Raw genomic sequence first — 20,704 nt, 5'->3', positions numbered from 1 at the left:
TATAAATACTTCCTCCATCAGTCAGAAATGAAGTACTTTCCTTAAAGGATTTTGGGCTCAAATAGTTGTTTGTGTAAGCATATAAACAAAAATAACTTCCCATTGAAGCCTTTTTGAGAGAGGAAGGCAAAGGAATGATAATGCTATACTTGAGCAATAATAAATCTTGTAGACTTCTTTCCCAGAGTGTCAGAAATAATGCAACAGAGGGCAAGAAATGCAGGAAATGAGCTAAATAAACATATTTCATGACTCAAAAGAAAAATTCTTCTGGATGCATACTGGAGTTACCTGGTTTGATCAGAAACATGTCTAAGAAAGAATTTTCAGGTTCTAGACAAAAAGCAATGATATAGTGTAAATTTAGAATACATGGGAAGGCCATGATTAAAAGCGTACCAGGCCATGATTAAGAGTGTATCATTGATTTTGGTGCCCGAGTAAGATGGCCAAATAGGAACAGCTCTGGTCTGCAGCTCCCAGTGAGATCAATGCAGAAGGCAGGTGATTTCTGTATTTCCAAGTGAGGTACCCGGTTCATCTCATTGGGACTGGTTAGACAGTAGGTGCAGCCCATGGAGGGTGAGCATAAGCAGGGTGGGACATCACCTCACCCGGGAAGCACAGGGAATTGGGGAACTCCCTCCCCTAGGCCAAGGGAAGCCATGAGGGACCATGCTGTGAGGGACAGAGCTATCCAGCCCAGATACTATGCTTTTCCCACGGTCTTTGCAACCTGCAGACCAGAAGATTCCCTTGGGTGCCTATACCACCAGGGCCCTGTGTTTCAAGCACAAAGCTGGGTGGCCATCTGGGCAGACATCGAGCTAGCTGCAAGAATTTATTTTCATACCCCAGTGATGCCTGGAATGCCAGCGAGACAGAACCATTTACTCCCCTGGAAAGGGGACTGAAACCAGGGAGCCCAGTGGTCTTGCTCAGCAGATCCAATCCCCCACAGAGCCCAACAAGCTAAGATCCACTGTCTTGAAATTCTCGCTGGCAGGACAGCAGTCTGAAGTCAACCTGGGATGCTCGAGCTTGGTGCGGGGAGGGGCATCTGCCATTAGTAAGGCTTGAGTAGGTAGTTTTCCCCTCACAGTGTAAACAAAGCTGCCTGGAAGTTTGGACTGGGAAGAGCCTACCACAGTGCCACAAAACCACTGTAGCCAGACTGCCTCTCTAGATTCCTCCTCTCTGGGCAGGGAATCTCTAAAAGAAAGGCAGCAGCCCCAGTCGGGGGCTTATAGATAAAACTCTCATCTCCCTGGGACAGAGCACCTGGGGGAAGGGGTGGCTGTGGGCGCAGCTTCAGCAGACTTAAACGTTCCTGCCTGCTGGCTCTGAAAAAAGTAGCGGACCTCCCAGCACAGTGCTTGAACTCTGCTAAGGGACAGACTGCCTCCTCAAGTGGGTCCCTGAACCCCATGCCTACTGACGGGGAGACACCTCCTAGCAGGAGTCGACAGACACCTCATACAGTAGATCTCCAGCTGTCATCTGACAGGTGCCCCTCTGGGATGAAGCTTCCAGAGGAAGGAACAGGCAGCAATCTTTGCTGCTCTGCAACCTCCACTGGTGATACCCAGGCACACAGGGTCTGGAGTGGACCTCCCACAAACTCCAGCAGATATGCAGCAGAGGGGTCTGACTATTAGAAGGAAAACTAAAAAACAGGAAGCAAAAGCATCAACATCAACAAAAAGGATGACCACTCAAACCCCATCCAAAGGTCACCAACATCAAAGACCAAAGGTGGACAAATCCATGAAGACGAGAAAAAAAAAATGCAAAAAGGCTGAAAATTTCAAATGCCCCTTCTCCTCCAATGAATCACAATTCCTCCAGCCAGGGAACAAAACTGGACGGAGAATGAGTTTAATGAACTGACAGAAGTAGGCTTCAGAAGGTGGTAATAACAAGCTCCTCTGAGCTGAAGGAGCATGTTCTAACGCAATGCCAGGAAGCCAAGAACCTTGATAAAACATTACAGGAACTGCCAACCAGAATAATCAGCTTAGAGAAGAACATAAATGACCTGATGGAGCTGAAAAAAAACAACATAAGAACTTCGTGAAGCATACATAGGTATAAATACCCAAATGGATCAAGTGAAAGAAAGGATATCAGGGATTGAAGGTCAACTTAATGAAATAAAGTGTGAAGACAAGATTAGAGAAAACATAATGAAAAGGAACGAACAAAGCCTCCAAGAAATATGGGACAATGTGAAAAGACCAAATCTGCATTTGATTGGTGTACCTGAAAGTGACAGGGAGAATGGAACCAAGTTGGAAAACACACTTCAGGATATTATCCAGGAGAACTTCCCCAACCTAGCAAGACAGGCCAACATTCAAATTCAGGAAATACAGACATCACAAAGATACTCCTTGAGAAGAGAAACCCCAATCATCAGATTCACCAAGGTTGAAATGAAGGAAAAAATGTTAAGGGCAGCCAGAGAGAAAGGCTGGGTTACCCACAAAGGGAAGCCCATCAGACTAACAGCAGATCTCTCTGCAGAAACTCTACAAGCCAGAAGAGAGTGGGGGCCAACATTCAACATTCTTAAAGAAAATAATTTTCAACCCAGAATTTCATATATAGCCAAACTAAGCTTCATAAGTGAGGGAGAAATAAAATCCTTTACAGACAAGCAAATGCTGAGGGATTCTGTCACCCCCAGGCCTGCCTTACAAGAGGTCCTGAAGGAAGTACTAAATATGGAAAGGAAAAACCAGTACCAGCCACTGCAAAAAACATACCAAATTGTAAAGACCATTGACACTATGAAGAAACTGCATCAACTAACGGGCAAAATAACCAGCTAGCATCATAATGACAGGGTCAAATTCACACATAACAATATTAACCTTAAATGTAAATGGGCTAAATGCCCCAATTAAAAGACAGACTGGCAAACTGGATAAAAGTCAAGACCCATTGGTTTGCTGTATTCAGAAGACCCATCTCACATGCAAAGACACACATAGACTCAAATTAAAGGGAAGGAGGAATATTTACGAAGCAAATGGAAAGCAAAAAAAAAAAAAAAAAGCAGGGGTTACAATCCTACTCTCTGATAAAACAGACTTTAAGCCAACAAAGATCAAAAAAGACAAAGGACATTACATAATGATAAAGGGATCAATGCAACAAGAAGAGCTAACGATCCTAAATATATATGCATCCAACACAGGAGTACCCAGATTCATAAAGCAAGTTCTTAGAAACCCACAAAGAGACTTAGACTCCCACACAATAATAGTGGAAGACTCTAACACCCCACTCTCAATATTAGACAGATAAATGAGACAGAAAATTACCAAGGATATCCAGACTTGAACTCAGGACTTGGACCAAGAGGACCTAACGGACATCTATAGAACTCTCCACTCCAAATAAACAGAATATACATTCTTCTTAGCACCACATCACACTTACTCTAAAATTCACCACATAATTGGAAGTAAAACACTCCTCACCAAATGCAAAAGAATGCAAATCATAACAAACAGTCTCTCAGACCACAGTGCAATCAAATTAGAACTCAGGATTAAGAAACTCACTCAAAACTGCACAACTACATGGAAATTGAACAACCTGCTCCTGAATGGCTACTTGGTAAATAACAAAATCAAGGCAGAAATGAATATGTTCTTTGGAACCAATGAGAACAAAGACACAACGTACAAGAATCTCTGGAACACAGCTAAAGCAGTGTTTAGAGGGAAACTTATAGCACTAAATGCCCACAGGAGAAAGCCGGAAAGATCTAAAATCAACACCCTAACATCACAGTTTAAAGAACTAGAGAAGCAAGAGCAAACAAATTCAAAAGCTAGCAGAAGACAAGAAATAACTAAGATCAGAGCAGAACTGAAAGAGACAGAGACACGAAAAGCCCTTCGAAAAATCAGTGAATCCAGGAGCTCGTTTTTTGAAAAGATTAAAAAAATAAATAGACCACTAGCCAGACTAATAAAGAAGAAAAGAGAGAAGAATCAAGTAGACACAATGAAAAATGGTAAAGGGGGCAGGGGTGGTACATGCCTATAATCCCAGCACTTTGGGAGGCCAAGGCGGGCAGATCACAAGGTCAGGAGTTCGAGACCAGCCTGGCCAACATGGTGAAACCCCGTCTCTAAAAAAAAAACAAAAATTAGCCAGGCATGGTGGGGGGTGTCTGTAGTCCCAGCAACTCGGGAGGCTGAGGCAGGAGAATCGCTGGAACCCAGGAGGTGGAGGTTGCAGTAAGCTGAGATCGTACCACTACTCTCCCAGCCTGGGCAACAGAGTGAGACTCTATCTCAAAAAAAAAAAAATGATAAAGGGGATATCACCACTGATCCCACAGAAATACAAACTACCATCAGAGAATACTATAAACACCACTATGCAAATAAACTAGAAAACCTAGAAGAAATGGATAAATTCCTGGACACATACACCCTCCCAAGACTAAACCAGGAAGAAGTCGAATTCCTGAATAGACCAATAACAAGTTCTGAAATTGAGGCAGTAATTAATAGACTACCAACCAAAAAAAGCCCAGGACCAGATGGATTCACAGCCAAATTCTGATGAAGGTACAAAGAGGAGCTGGTACCATCCCTTCTAAAACTATTTGAAGCAATAGAAAAAGAGGGACTCCTCCTTAACTCTTTTTATGAGGTCAGCATCATCCTGATACCAAAACCTGACAGAGACACAACAACAAAGAAAATTTCAGGCCAATATCCCAGATGAACATTGATGCAAAAATCCTTGATAAAATACTGGCAAACCGAATCCAGCAGCACATTAAAAAGCTTATCCACCACGATGAAGGCAGCTTCATCCCTGGGATGCAAGGCTGGTTAAACATTAGCAAATCAATAAATATAATCCATCAAATAAATAGAATCAATGACAAAAACCACATGATTATCTCAATAGATGCAGCAAAGGCCTTCAATAAATTTCAACATCACTTCATGCTAAAAACTCTCAATAAACTAGGTACTGATGGAACGTATCTCAAAATAAAAAGAGCTATTTATGACAAACCCACAGTCAATATCATATTGAATGGGCAAAAGCTGGAAGCATTCCCTTTGAAAACTGGCACAAGACAAGGATGCCCTATCTCACCACTCCTATTCAACATAGTATTTGAAGTTCTGGCCAGGGCAATGAGGCAAAAGAAAGCGATAAAGGGTATTCAAATAGGAAGAGAGAAAGTCAAATTGTCTCTGTTTGCAGATGACATGATTGTATATTTAGAAAACCCCATTGTCTCAGCCCCAAATCTCCCTAAGCTGATAAGCAACTTCAGCAAAGTCTCAGGATACAAAATCAATTTCAAAAGTCACAAGGATTCCCATACACCAATAATAGACAAACGGAGAGCCAAATCATGAGCGAACTTCTATTCACAATTGCTACAAAGAAAATAAAATACCTAGGAATCCAACTTACAAGGGATGTCAAGGACCTCTTCAAGGAGAACTACAAACCACTGCTCAAGGAAACAAGAGAGGACACAAGCAAATGGAAAAACATTCCATGCTCATGTATAGGAAGAATCAATACCATAAAAATGGCCATATTGCCCAAAGTAATTTATAGATTCAATGTTATTCCCATCAAGCTACCATTGACTTTTTTCACAGAATTAGAAAAAACTACTTTAAATTTCACATGGAACCAAAAAAGAGCCCATATAGCCAAGAAAATCCTAAGCAAAAAGAACAAAGCTGGAGGCATTACACTATCTGACTTCAAACTAAGGCTACAGTACCCAAAACAGCTTAGTATTGGTACCAAAACAGATATATAAACCAATGGAACAGAACAGAGACCTCAGAAATAACACCACACATCTACAACCATCTGATCTTTGACAAACTTGAAAAAAAAAAACAAGCAATGGAGAGAGGATTCCCTATTTGATAAATAGTGCTGGGAAACCTGGCTAGCCATAGAAAGAAAACTGAAACTGGACTCCTTTCTTACACCTTATACAAAACTGAACTCAAGATGGATTAAAGATTTAAACAAGAGACCTAAAACCATAAAAATCCTGCAAGAAAACCTAGGCAATACCATTCAGGACAGAGGCATGGGCAAAGACTTCATGACTGAAACACCAAAAGCAATTGCAACAAAAGCAAAAATAGACAAATGGATCTAATTAAACTAAAGAGCTTCTGCACAGCAAAGGAAACTATCATCAGAGCGAACAGGCAACCTACAGAACGGGAGAAAAATTTTGCAATTTATTCATCTGACAAAGGGCTAATATCCAGAATCTACAAGGAACTTAAATAAATTTACAAAACAAAAAACAACCCCATAAAAAAGTGGGAGAAGGATATTAACAGACACTTTTCAAAAGAATACATTTATGCAGCCAACAAACATACAAAAAAAAAAAAAAAAAAAAGCTCTTCATCATTGGTCATTAGAGAAACTCAAATCAAAACCACAATGAGATATCATCCCATGACAGTTAGAATGGCAATCACTAAAAAGTCAGGAAACAACAGATGCTAGAGAGGAAGTGGAGAAACAGAAACACTTTTACACTGTTGGTGAGACTGTAAATTAGTTCAACCATTGTGGAAGACAGTGTTGCGATTCCTGGAGGATCTAGAAGTAGAAATACCATTTGACCCAGCAATCCCACTACTGGGCATATACCCAAAGCATTATAAATCATTCTACTATAACGATACATCCACACATGTTTATTGCAGCACTATTCACAATAGCAAAGACTTGGAACCAACCCAGAGGCCCATCAATGACAGACTGGATAAAGAAAATGTGGCACATATACACCACGGAATACTATGCAGTCATAAAAAAGGATGAGTTCATGTCCTTTGTAGAGACATGGATGAAGCTGGAAACCATCATTCTCAGCAAACTAACACAGGAACAGGCAACCAAACACCGCACGTTCTCACTCGTAAGTGGGAACTGAACAATGAGAACACATGGACACAGGGAGGGGAACAGCACACACTGGGGCCTGTTGGGGGGTGCGGAGCAAGGAGAGAGATAGCATTAGGAGAAATACCTAATGTAGATGACGGGTTGATGGCTGCAGCAAACCACCATGGACCATGCATACCTATGTAAAAACCTGCGTATTCTGCACATGTATCCCAGAACTTAAGTATAATAAAAATAGTAATAATAATGATAAACAAATTAGAAAAAAAAGTGTATCATTTAGAAAAAGGAAAGATAGATAAAACAACTCAAAGAAAACTCAATGTATAAAAATCTAAATCCCTGAGGGGATACACCCATGTTAAGAATAATTAGAAATGACTATAAATCTGCTCAATATGAATTGACGTCAATGAAAAATATAACTATTAGTTAATGGATGGTATTTTATTAAGAATATTTTCACTATACCATATAGAAGACCTTTTCTGTGTCCTTTGCTTAAAAGTTTTTTATCAGATTTCCAAGGGCAGAAGAAATTACTTCCTATATTAAACTTTTACACATATCTATACATACATATATACAGATACAAGTGCATATGGCCTTTTATGATCCAACTTTGGTGCTTGAACAGGTGATTGAGGCAGCAGAAGAGAAGCAACATTTGAAACAATGTTCAGAGGTTATTAACTTAAAGCAAGTTGTACATGGAGCAAGTTTTGGATATATAAAGGTCACTAAGAAGCCAGTAGTGGAGTCAGATTAACAGCAAACATTAGTTTCTGGAGATGGCAGACTCACTAAGAAACGAGCAGTAAAGTTTGCATTGATCTCCAAAGACAGTCTTGTTAGTTGTGTTAGTAACATCTGCAGAGTTTCTAGTCAGTTGAATTTGTACAGACCGTTCCTACCACTTCTTCCTCGGGGTCCCCTTGAACTGTCAGGTAGGTCACCCTAAACTGCTGCACATCGCTGTCAGAAATGTCCCATTTTACCCGCAGGCTAGAAGTGGTTTCATCACCTACAACCAGGTTTCTGATTCCCGTCTGGAAAACTGGAATAAACACAACCAAAGATTTAAAAACTTTTAACCCATCATATTCCAAAATGAGCCACAGAGACTACCTGTGGGGTAACAGCAAGCATCATTTAATGTATCCCTGTAATATAGATGTATATGAGGCGAGAAGAGCTCAGCTATGGTGCTTAATGGGGAGGCAAGATACCTACTAGCGGCAAATAAAAGTAGGATTAAGAGATGCTTACAAGATGAGACCATGGAGCTCTCAAAACTGTCAGTTCTGTATATGCACTAGTAAAAAGAACTGGGAAGAAGCCCTGAGACTAGAAAAACAGCCCATGGAACCCAAAGGAAAGTGTGGTCATGAAAACCTCACACTAGTGCTCTGTGGACATGTGGGCACAGTGGGCCAGATCTTGTCCACCTCTGTGTGCAATCTAGCATCCAACACACATCACAATCACCTGCCCTAGCCCCCATTTCTGTTTTAACACTTGTCATTCAAAGCACAAATCTGCGCTTAGGCTGCCTTTATCCATTCAGCCCACACAGACACGATCTTTTCTCTGATACTTGTCCAATCTCCTTTACCCATGTTTCCTGGCACATTCATGCTCATCTCAAGGTGTCTCCTCCCTTATTTGTCACATTTTTTTTTCTTTTCTCTTCTACTCCCAACTTCATTTCCCTTTGTCCATCTCATCTCATTCTCCTTTCTCTTCATTCATGTATTAATTCATTTAGAAAATATTAATTGAACTTTTTCTGTGTGTCAGACTGTTAGGGCTTTGGTTTTCATACAGTTACTAACTCAACAAAAATAGTAAAAGTGTCACAGGGGAGGTAGGAGATTGACATTTACCTGGCAACTTTGCAGGGGGGTTACCAGGCAATGGGAATGGGAGGAAACTTCTCACATTCAGGGCAAGGAGTTTGGGATGGAAAGAGAAAAATGGGGGAAGCATAGGAAATATGGTTGAGGCCAGGAAGGGAAGCAGGACCCAACTAGGAAGGATCTTGGATGCTATGAAAAAGACTTCAGAGCACAAAGAAGGCTTGATAAGGATTAATTGAGGAATGAATGAATCAACGAATGGGTAATGGAGAGCCACTGAAGTGTCTTACAGAAGTAAATAAATGATATTATCAAACTTGTGTTTTACCAAGTTGACTCTGACAGCTAGTTGGGAGGTATATTACAGTGAAGGGGAAAGCTAAGCTGAGACAGGAAACAACTAATGTAGGAAAAACAATAGACCAGCCAAGTCTCAGTTACCCACAGAAATGCAAGGAAAACATGATAAGAATAATTCTCAACAAGACCAGGCATGGTGGCTCATGCCTGTAATTCCAGAACTTTGGGAGGCCGAGGAAGAAGGAACATTTGATCTCAGGAGTTAAAGACCAGCCTGGGCAATATGGCAGGAAAGACCTCATCTCTACTAAAATTCAAAACAATTAGCCAGGCATGGTGGCACATGCCTGTAGTCCTAGCTACTTGCGGGGATGAGGCAGGAGGATCGCATGAGCCCAGGAAGTCAAGGCTGTGGTGAGCCTTGATCATGCCACTGCACTCCAGGCTGGATGACAGAGTGAAACTCTATCTCTAAAAGAAAAAAAGAGAAAAGAAGAGGAATTCTCAACAGAGAGCAACAGAAGTCATTGAGATAAAGAGGAAGGCAAAGACCCCTGGGGAGGCAGCTATGTTAACATTCCAGGTAAGGGGCATGAGCATCCAAGGCAAAGATGAAAGAAGTAGAGTGATATATCAGTGAGATCAGTTGACTAGGAGATCCATAGTGGCAAGGAAGATGTTGAGAGGCTCTGAGAGGTATGAAATTTGAACCAGTGTGCCAGAAAAGGAAGGGAGGATCATCTATTTTCCTATTTAATAATAAATAAAACCAGGAAAACATAACATCTGTTTAAATAAAAATTTTAAAGTGGGTAAACAGGCTACTATTTGACCTTACCTGACGTCACAGGCGTGGTAGGCACCATGGTTGTAGCTGGTTCTGTCCAAAAACTGTCAACTAAAAGCAATATATTACTTAAAAATGCTGTAAAAATAATAACTGTCCATTTTTATATAGCATTTTGTAGCTTTCAAAGAACATTTCACCTATATTATCTCACTTGCCTCCCACAACAAACATGACTATGGTTAGAAGACCAAAGAAGTGAATTGTAAGTAAGGCAGACATACCTGTTCCACAGATAGGAAGACTGAAATCCGAAGAATGTTAAAGTTTCTCATCACAGATACCAGGCTTCACATAAACATTTGAACTACATCTACAGAATTGTGAAACCACCCAATTACTTTGAAATAGGGGCATAGCCGTGGTAATTAAGGGAAATTAGACAGTGCTGTAGACCAAGTTGTGAAAAGGCTGCCAAACAGGACCACCACGGAGTGCAATGTGCTTGGACAAGCAGTGCATCTTCTATTTCTTACAGCCACCATGGGCATACAGCAGAATGAAGTACAGAGATGAAGATCCTCTTTTTAGGGTCAACACACCCATTCACCTGGTGCTGGAACACTGCCTGCCAACAGTTCACAGCTCTGAGAACTGTCTCACCTGAGTTCATGGCCTCTGTCAGGGAATGGCTCACCTCCAGCTACTGGGGATGCAAGAGTATGAAGTCTCAGCCCCTTTGCCTCTATTTGGGACAACTCAGAAGGGTCACCCCAGCATTAGACCTCCGTTATAATAAGATTAGCTGAGGGTTCAGTTTCAACTTCTTCCCATGTCCTGTCCTGCTGTCCTCAGGTTTTTACATAAGCATCTCCCAACTGCACTCTTCAATAAACTTTCTGGCTGCAATTTTCTGTCTAGAATCTGGTTCCAGGGAACCCAGGCTAAGGCAATTTAATATGTGGTCAATACCTCATATTTTAAAAATGAAGAGATGAATGAATCAGCGAGTAAATTTTGTACAAGATTCTTGGAACCAAAATCAACTTGGAAAATTCCAGAAACTCTTTGACATGTTGGCCCTAGGTTTATTTGTTTGGCAATCTATTCATTTGTGAATTATTTTATCCATTCATGCATACATCCATTCACCTATCCACCCATCCATCCATTCTATGGGTATTTATTCTACAGTTAACATGTGCCAAGTACCGTGCTAAGTCCTGGAAAATACAATGGTGAGCAAGACAGATGTGGTCCCTGCCTTCATGTTGATCATTATCTAGGAAGCTAAGATACTTCACATACTGGTTTCATTGAAGGTGAAGATATATGAAGAATTCTGGGGGAAAAAGAGAAACTGAAGTTTCCATAGCCAAGGATAAAGCAGATGGGGAAGGAAATTGATGGGGTAAAGAGGGATTGTGGGAGCAGCTGAAACGCATCGTGGCCAGACCAAGACTTACGTGTGGTCCCCACAGCAGTCACCACCTCACTCTCGCTTCCATCATCAAGTACGGCCAATAGTGAAACTTCATACTCCGTACCGGGCTCCAAGCCTTCAATAACATGTGAGTCCTGTTCTTCTCTCAGGACAACCTGAAATGTATTTTGGTGCTTAGTAACTACGCTTATTTGAAAAAACAAAAGAAAAGAAAAGAAAAAGTGTTATTCTGAGCATAAGCAAGAAACAACCAACCATAAAGAACTCCAAGGCTGTCAAAGTCCATTTTAAGGTCAAGTCAGAGACTTTATTCCTTTCGATCCCCTCAGCAAATAAGTTACTAATATTGGAAAAGTGACATTTTACAGTTGCATTAAATGTCATTTGTTAAAGTCAAAGAATCTGAAAATATATAAAGTATATAACTAAAGCTCTGGCAACAATATATCATAATATTAGGAAAATCATATGATTTGACATTTCTAAAACTCCAAGCCATGTAAAATACTAATTACTTCTGTGATTCTTAATATATTTTAAAGTGAAGACCAACTCCAGCAGCAGTAGGTATTCACTAATGCTCCGGATTAATTTTCAGTCTGTTTCAGACAACTCACCTCCTCGGTCTTCCCCCCATAGACTGGAATCCACATCAATTTGTGTAGCCCTTCATCAGCTGAGAGGGGATGCCAGGTCACCCTAAAACTGTCTGTCGTCACCTCATCAATTTCTAAGTATTGCTGGGCTGGAACTTCCTCTGTAAACCAAGGAAGGAGATTTTGTTAGGGAAATGAGAAGGCAAGAAAGCCAAACCCAAGTATCTCCCAGGGGTGTAGAAGACTCTTTGAGGAATCTTTTGGTTTAGGAAAGCACAGGGAAGAAGGAAAACCAGGGCCCATCAGTCCAGGGTGGCCTTCCATTTCTGTTTCCAGCATTCACCAATATCATAAATTAGGGAAACCATGGAAATAACAGATCTTAAAACTTTTCCAGTAATTTCTAAAACTCTTAGCTTTTCTATTTGGCTGTTTTCATTAACTATAAAAAACAAGAGTGGCATATTCATTTTTTTAAAAATATTATTTTCCAAGTATCTTGAGGAAATTAACAAAATAGTCCTCTAGGGGCCTAAGAAAGCTTCCCTTTTAGTTCTTTTTGCTTTAGTAGCTAAATCGCTCCCTAATATTAATCCTGGAAAAGAACCTTCAATCTTTTAACTTGTGCATATGGTGGTCATCAGAAATGAAATAGAATTAATCAGGCCTTCCACTGTTTCAGAGCTTATATACTTCTGGGATGTACAACAGAAAGTATAACACCCAACTGCACCCAAAATAAATAGTCAAAGAATTGGTTTTTATTATTTGAAGCCAGAGTTTTTCTAAAAACAACAACAACAAAAACAGAAAAACTCAAATTTTTGATAGGACACCATGAGAATCCCAACTAGAATTAGCCTTCTGGAGATTTGGTTAAATTACTGAATTTTTCCACGAACATTATTTCTCAATCCAGCTTCTTTTTCATCTCTCTCCAAATCACCTTCTCATCTTCCCAGTAAAGACTACATTTGTTTCCAAGTACAATCAGTGGTAAGTTCAGAAAGCAAATAACAGAATTGTTGCCACCAAGAGACAAAAAGTGGCTACAGGATACATATAGAAAAGAAAAATAATGTATACATGTCTTACATTTAATTTTAGGGTTTAAAATATTACTTATTATTATATGAAGATTTCAGGCTCCAGGAAAATCATTGACTGATATATTGAGCTCAATAGTATGAGACTGTCATTTTTATAGGTCAAAAACTGTTGGCTATCAGCAATTTTGGAAATTCAACCTAATACACACATTCATTTGAATGGAAGAAGGATGTAGAAGTTTTAACTAAGGAATGAAAGTAAAAGGAATAAGATTAGGAAGAGAAAAACATACATTTTTTAAACAACGGACCTTTTGAATTTAGGTGGTCTTTTCTCTCTCTTCCTTGCTTTGATAAAAAATAACTAGCCAGTACACACATTAGTCATCCGGTTGTTTATTTTTTAATGATAACATAAAAGAAATCAAACTTAAAATTCAATCTCTTCAAAATCACAAATAAAGAAGGTGCTCTGGGTTCTGGTTTCTATATATTAATAGCTATTCTCGAAACTTTTCACACCACAATGAGGCTGCTTACCGGTGGTAAAAACCCCAGTTAGAGGCTCTGACTGTCCTTCATCATAGATGGAGAAAATAGCAACAGTATACTCTGTGAGAGGTGTCAAGCCCTTCAGAGGGAAGGTAGTAATAGGATCAACTTCAACCTGTCAAAGAAAGAAGTCATAATAACAGCTCTATCTAATGCTCTCCAAGTACAGGAATCATTTTATTACTGTCTGTAGCTCACTTAGCTGACAGCAAAGTTATAAACACTATAAAACAAATTATTGAATTATAAAACCAGACAGTTTATGTATGAACATTTCTGATCTTATACCCTTAGATAACCCACCAGTTAATTCTCAGGACAACTTTGCAATCAATATTCTTTCCATTCATTCCAGACACAAAGTGCAGACAACTTAAGAGGCGGACATAAATACAGATAATGTTTCCAGTTAGATCTGCTAGTAGCAATCAGTTTTTTGCTTCACTGCCTGGGCTCTGCTGGCCCCATAGCTAAGTAATTCACGATAACTCCTATAAGAGTCGTACAGGTGAGCAACGATGCTGGGAAAGAACTGGGGAACATTAATACTAAAGAAAATAGTAAATATTTGAAACATTACTCTATCTTCCACAGAAAGACATATTTGGTGAAAATATTTTTCAACTTCTTTGGGGCATATAAAAGATGAAATCTCGAGGAATAGAGATCAAGGGTGTAAGAAAAATTAAGGATTAGAAAAGAGAACTTGACAACAAAAAACATACATTGAAAAAGGAAACCATAAAGTAAGAGGAGATGAGTGGGTCAGGCGTGGTGGCTCACGCCTGTAATCCCAGCACTTTGGGAGACCGAGGCAGGTGGATCACTTGAGGTTGGGAGTTCAACATCAACCTGGTCAACATGGCGAAACCCCATCTCTACGAAAAATTTAAAAATTAGCTGGGTGTGGTGGTGCGCACCTGTAATCCCAGCTACTTAGGAGGCGGAGGCAGGAGAATCACTTGAACCAGGGTGGCAGAGGTCACAGCGAGCTGAGATCATGCCACTGCACTCCTGCCTGGATGACAGAGTGAGACTCTGTCTCAAAAAAAAAAAAAAAAGGAGATGAGGGCAGGGTCTACAAGGCACCCTCAAGGCAAGAGAAAGAACAAGAACAGATGAAGCTTTGTCACTGAGGGGTTGGGCATGGGGCTACAGCGCTGCACAGTACCGGGTGCATATTGTAGACCATGTATATGGGGCCCACACCTAGGTGTTTCACATATATTCTCTGTTAATCCTCACAAGCACTTATAATAATGCATAATGAGGTGCCCCCACTGTGGTGATACTCTGGAAAATTTAAGAAATGACCATATTTACCTGAGAGCACCCTCTGCCAAAAAATAAGCTCTGCTTAAAATGTTCTCATGAGACATTTGAGCAGAGCAATAAGATCCTTTTTTCTGTTGTTGTTTTTTGGAGACAGGTTCTTGCTCTTGTCACCCAGGAGGGAGTACAGTGGCACGATCTTGGCTTACCGTAACCTCTGCCTCCAGGGTTCAAGCTATTGTTTTGTCTCAGCCTCCCATGTAGCTGGGATTACAGGCGTGCACCACCAGGTCCGGCTAATTTTTTATTTTTAGTAGAGACACGGTTTCAGCATGTTGGCCAGGCTGGTCTCAAACACCTGGCCTCTAGTGATCCACCCACCTCGCCCTCCCAAAGTGCTGGGATTATAAGTGTGAGCCACTGCACCCAGCCAAGATCTCTTATGTATGGTACTATCAGTGACTAATCCTGATGCTACCTGAGGTTCAGGGGAAGGTCACTAAGCTCAACACTGTATGTGTCTGCTCATGGCAAAGTAACCTTTAGCAAAATATAAAATGTCACCTCCCTACTTAAACCTTCATTGGCCATCTATTGCACTCTGAATCAAAACCAAGCACCCTGAGATACCTCATGGCCTTCATAATCTGGGGCAGCACCTTTTCTTTCTGTCATACTCCAGTGGCCTGTTGGGCTCCAGCCACACTGGCCTCCTTTCAGGTCCTTGCCTTTCCCACCTCAGGGCCTTAGCACATGCAGTTCACTCTGTCTGTGACCCCATTCTCCAGCTCTTGTCAAAATTAGGCCTTCTTCCTCTATCATGACTATGCTTAACTAGAACCTCCTCAGAGGAGGGTTCTTTTTCCACCTATGTTTCCACCTATTAGTGGGGTTATTCACTGACACTGGCCTTGTTGTTTCCTCCTTGGCACCAGTGGCAATGTGAAATTACTTTATTTACCTACATGTTTATTGTCTATCTCCTGCATAGAGTATAAGCTCCTTGAAGGCAAGAACTTGTTTAGTTTCTTCACCACTGTATGTTGAATTATATTTTTTGAGTGAATAGAATAAGTAAATTAAAATGAAGATGAAGGCACCAAAAAAACTATTTCTTAAAAGAGGTGAGAAAGGTCTTCTCTAAACTAAGGGCCAGAACAGAAGCCATACACACCTCTGAAGAATCTACACCTCTGTAGGTCAAAAAAGAGTGCCAACCCTGGAAAAAAAGAGCTGTCATTGTACTGTACCATTGTGCTGTACTGGGCCACTCTTCTGGAGAAGGCCAGCGAATCCCAGCCTTCCCAGACATTCTAGTTGAGGGGTCACACATGGACATGAAGTCATCCTAGAAGTTCTGGTCCAGTCAGATTCCCAGATGAATGCATGAATCACCCCAGCTGACGCCACATGGCAGAGCCCAGCTGTCCCTGCTGAGTTCTGCCCAAGTTACATGCTCCTAGGCTATATTTTAAGTTGCACTGTTGTTACACAGCAACGGTTAATTGAAAGTATGGATTATCTTCTTCTAAATCAGGGATTGATAACATTATAGGTCATTTTTAGCACTTACTGTTTACTGCAGCCTGTGAACTATCTGCATGCTTTATATGCATTTACTTATTTAATCCTTATCACAATCCTGTGGGGGAGCTAATTATTACTCCCCATTTGAAAATGGAAAAATGAGATTCCAAAAATTAAGGAACTTGCCCAAGGGGAAAACAGCTAGTAAAAAGGTCTTAAACACAGGTGTTTCAGGCTCTAAATCATATGCTCTTAAACACTATTTAAAGTATGGCTTCATTATTTAAGCTCACAGAAAATACAAACCCATGTTAAAAAATGTGAGTTCAAGACATACTTTCCTAACCTCTAGTTACATATTGCTTTCTGTTGTTTTGAATTGTCATGGCTGAGATTTATTGAGCACTTACAGAGTCAGGGACTTGATACTCATTGTCTTATTTAGAGTCTCCCCCACCCACCTTCACCCACCAAACCCTAGGTGCTTTCGCAACTATTTTCCGAAGGAAAATCTAGGCCCAAACAGCTTAACTAACTTGCCCTGAGCCATAAAATTATTAACTGGAATGTCTAGTTAGGCCTTGATCTTGTTTCTAAGTTTCGAATCTGTGACAAATAGGAATTTTGCAAAGATATCAAACATACACAAAAGCAGTTAAAATCTAGGTACTGGATTCTTAGGTCCACCAAACAGGAGAAACGACTAAAAGAAAGAATGTGTGTGTGTGTGTGTGTGTGTGTGTGTGTGTGTGTGTGTGTGTATCTGTTAAAAAGGATCTCGTTTATTAAATATTTGATGCTGAATAGACTATATTTTATATAATTTAAGCACTGATTATTCTATTTCATCAAATAAAGGCCTTTAGGTATCATTTATTTATATTAGTTAAAATATCATGCTTTAAATGATTAGTCCCAGAACTGATTTTGCTGGTAGTATTTTAAGATGTAGAAGAAAAATTTGAGGAAATAATAACAAATAACCATGATCTCATTGTTATGCAACTATTTCTGAGAAATATCCTCAATCAGTCTAGCTAAAAGTTTAACTTCAGCCTAATTTTGGAAGGGATGTAGAAAAAGGCCCTGATGAGGAACAAGGGATTTGGGCTCAACTCCAGGCTCTACTGCTGAGTCACTGCTACTAGGAACTGGACTCTCAAAGTCCAAAAACTGTGGCCTTTGCATTTATAAAACTCAAATGGCAGCACTTAATTCTCCATCATGTTTGCGTACTTCCAAAATCCTTTCACAGTAAATGCTACCTGAGATGACTTCTGTCCATAGTTTGATAAGTCATACTTTGTCAGCATTTGGTTCTGTAAGGATTACATGAGGTTTATAGCACTCAGAACAGTGCCTGGCTCATGGGAAGCACTCAACAAATGTTAGCCACCATTATAATCATCACCATCATTATCATCATGGTCATCATGATCATCATCACCATAATCATCACCATCATTATCATCATCATCACCATCATCATCACCATCATCACCATCATCATCATCACCATCACCATCATCACCACCATCATCATCACCATCATCACCATCATTATCATCATCATCACCATTACCATCATCACCATCATCATCATCACCATCATCACCATCATTATCATCATCATGGTCAGCAGCAGCATGGACATTTGTTGAAATACTTGTTTCATTTTTCTTCCTGGTCTCCAAAAAGTTGGGGAGAGGGGTAATGCAGAAAAGATACAGAGGGAGGAAGAGGAAGTGAGAGAAGGAAGATGAGAGGAAATGAAGCAGAAAATATTGAGTGTAAAGCAAAAGTGTTAATAATCAATTGCATGGGCCGGGCACAGTGGCTCACACCTGTAATCCCAGCACTTTGGGAGGCCGAGGTGGGCAGATCATGAGGTCAAGAGATCAAGACCATCCTGGCCAACATGGTGAAACTCCATCTCTACTAAAATTACAAAAAATTAGCCGGGCATGGTGGTGGGCGCCTGTAGTCCCAGCTACTTGGGAGGCTGAGGCAGAAGAATGGCATGAACCCAGGAGGCTGAGCTTGCAGTGAGCTGAGATCGTGCCACTGCACTCTATACTGGGTGACAGAGCGAGACTCTGTCTCAAAAAAAAAAGAAAGGAAAAAATCATTGCATTGTCTATAAATAGAAGCTTAAATTCATAGAAATTAAAGCAAAATCTAATAGAAGTATTCATCCTTAAAATTATATATTCTAAAGTTAGGTACAGTAATACTTCAATAAAAGATACTTAACCAGCAACCTCAAGTATCTATAGCATGGCTATGAATTAAGAAATAAGAAACACACACACACACACACACACACACACACACACTCTAGTCAAAACTGGTGTTACAAAATCCATGCATGGCTTATGTATTTTACTCAAATGAAATTTTCTCAAATCTTCATTCATAGCCCATTTTCTCATATTTTAAGTTCGGTTTTACCAAACATAGCTTTCTAATTTCCCAGAAACAGCAAATGCTAGCAGCTTCCCCAAGATTGAAAAACACTACCAAAAAACCCCCAAACATATGTTCTCAACAAATATGTTAGTCTGGGGCTATTCTCTGCAAAGACAAATAACAGAAATAGTAGAAGAAGCTACAGCAGCTGCTATGGTCTGGAAGGTTGTGTCCCCCTGCAGATTCATATGTTGGTACCTGATCCCCAATGCAGTAGTATTAAGAGATGGGGTCTTTGAGAGATGATTAGGTCATGAGGGAGGAATGCCCCTATTAGAGAGGCCCATGGGAGCTTGTCTGCTCCTTCCACCAGGTAAGAACATAGGTAGAAATCTCCAACTATGAGGAATACACCTGCAAATTCAGGTGCAGGTGCCTTGATCTTAGACTTCTCAGCTTCCAGAACTGTGAACAATAAATTTCTGCCATTGATAAGTTTCCCAAGCTGGGCACAGTGCCTCACTCCTGTAATTCCAGCACTTTGGGAGGCCAAGGCAGACAAATCCCTTGAGCCCAGGAGTTTGAGACCTGCCTGGACCGCATGGCAAAACCTGGTCTGTACAAAAATTAGCTAGGCATGGTGGCATGTGCCTGTAGTCCCAGCTACTCGGGAGGCTGAGGTGGGAGGATCACCTGAGCCTGCAAGGTTGAGGATGCAGTGAGCCATGATCACACTACAGCACTTCAACCTAGGCAACAGAGACCCTGTCTCTAAATAAATAAATAAACAAAACTTCCCCAGGCAAGGTATTTTGTTACAGAAAACCAAAGGGACTAAGACATGGTTATAATCATTATTATATAATTATATTATAAATGTAATGGATATATAAGAAAGTTTGTTTTTATTTTATTAAAAATTATTGCCAAAGGAGGATGCTCTACAATGAACAAATATTTACTGGTGAATATAGAGGTGTTACTTTCGTTGTTCAATGAGTCAACTCTTTTAAATTGGTAGGTTTTATATAAAAATAGAAATCAGTGGTAACTCTCCAAGAGTCTTAAGATCTGGCAGCCCATGCCTGGATTTCTATGCAGCAGCAATCAGTAGAAGCTGAGACTGGCTGCATCTTAGATGCACACACTTCCCATCACACCAGTCCCTAGTATCCCTGTCATTGAAACCCACTGTCCATTGTCACTTATCATTAGTCTTGCTCGTTGTCTTTCTTTCAGTAGAGAATTTCTTCTGCATTCATGTCCTCAAAATGGGAAGACAAAATATAGCCTAAGTTAGGCTGGGAGCAGTGGTTCATGCCTGTAATCCCAGCACTTTGGGAGGCCTAGGCGGGCAGATCGTCTGAGGTCAGGAGTTTGAGACTAACCTGAGAAACATGGTGAAACTCTGTCTCTACTAAAAATACAAAAATGAGCTGGGCACAGTGGCGCATGCCTTTAGTCCCAGCTACTCAGGAGGCTGAACCAAGAGAATCGCTTGAATTTGGAACGCAGGGGTTGCAGTGAGCCGAGATCATGCCACTGCACTCCAGCCTGGGTGACAAAGCGAGACTTCATCTCAAAAATTTATATATAATATATATATTTATAATATTTATAAATATGTATATATAATATATATTTATATGTAATACATAATATAATATGTTATATATTTATAAATATATATTATATATAATACACATACATTATATATAATATATATTTATATATATTATATATATAGCCTAAGTTAGCCTCATGTGTCAAGCAAAACACGACAGTATTTCTTTGCAGGTGTGTCTGCTTCTACAGATTTAATGGTATGCTTCAATCATTTATAGTATCTGCCTCATCCTCCTACACAGTTGAATTTACAACCCTTGGGAAAGCAGTTTACGTATTACCAGTGACAAAGAGACACCTATAGCTCAGTGTTTTTTTATTTCAATCTTTTTACTGCT

The 20,704-nt window shown here is 40.2% G+C and overlaps 1 protein-coding gene across 4 annotated transcripts in view; it reads right to left on the bottom strand.

The window, feature by feature from the left end:
- COL14A1 (collagen type XIV alpha 1 chain) overlaps window positions 1–20,704 on the bottom strand; it is a 245,313-nt gene that overhangs the window by 134,291 nt on the left and 90,318 nt on the right. For 2 of the 4 annotated variants that reach the window (XM_015145926.3, XM_015145924.3), the window contains exons 15-19: window positions 13,521–13,647; window positions 11,953–12,092; window positions 11,358–11,490; window positions 9,943–10,002; window positions 7,851–8,002 (exon numbers count right to left, since the gene is read on the bottom strand). In XM_015145926.3, coding sequence (XP_015001412.3) covers window positions 7,851–8,002; window positions 9,943–10,002; window positions 11,358–11,490; window positions 11,953–12,092; window positions 13,521–13,647 — 612 coding nt within the window. The remainder of the gene's footprint in view (window positions 1–7,850; window positions 8,003–9,942; window positions 10,003–11,357; window positions 11,491–11,952; window positions 12,093–13,520; window positions 13,648–20,704) is intronic. The other 2 variants (XM_077943973.1, XM_015145925.3) reach the window with 1 other exon arrangement.

Source organism: Macaca mulatta, chromosome 8, assembly GCF_049350105.2.
Source record: "Macaca mulatta isolate MMU2019108-1 chromosome 8, T2T-MMU8v2.0, whole genome shotgun sequence".
Classification (NCBI taxonomy): Eukaryota; Metazoa; Chordata; class Mammalia; order Primates; family Cercopithecidae; genus Macaca; species Macaca mulatta.
The sequence above is the reverse complement of the archived record's forward strand: the minus strand, read 5'-3'. Positions and strand labels throughout refer to the sequence as shown.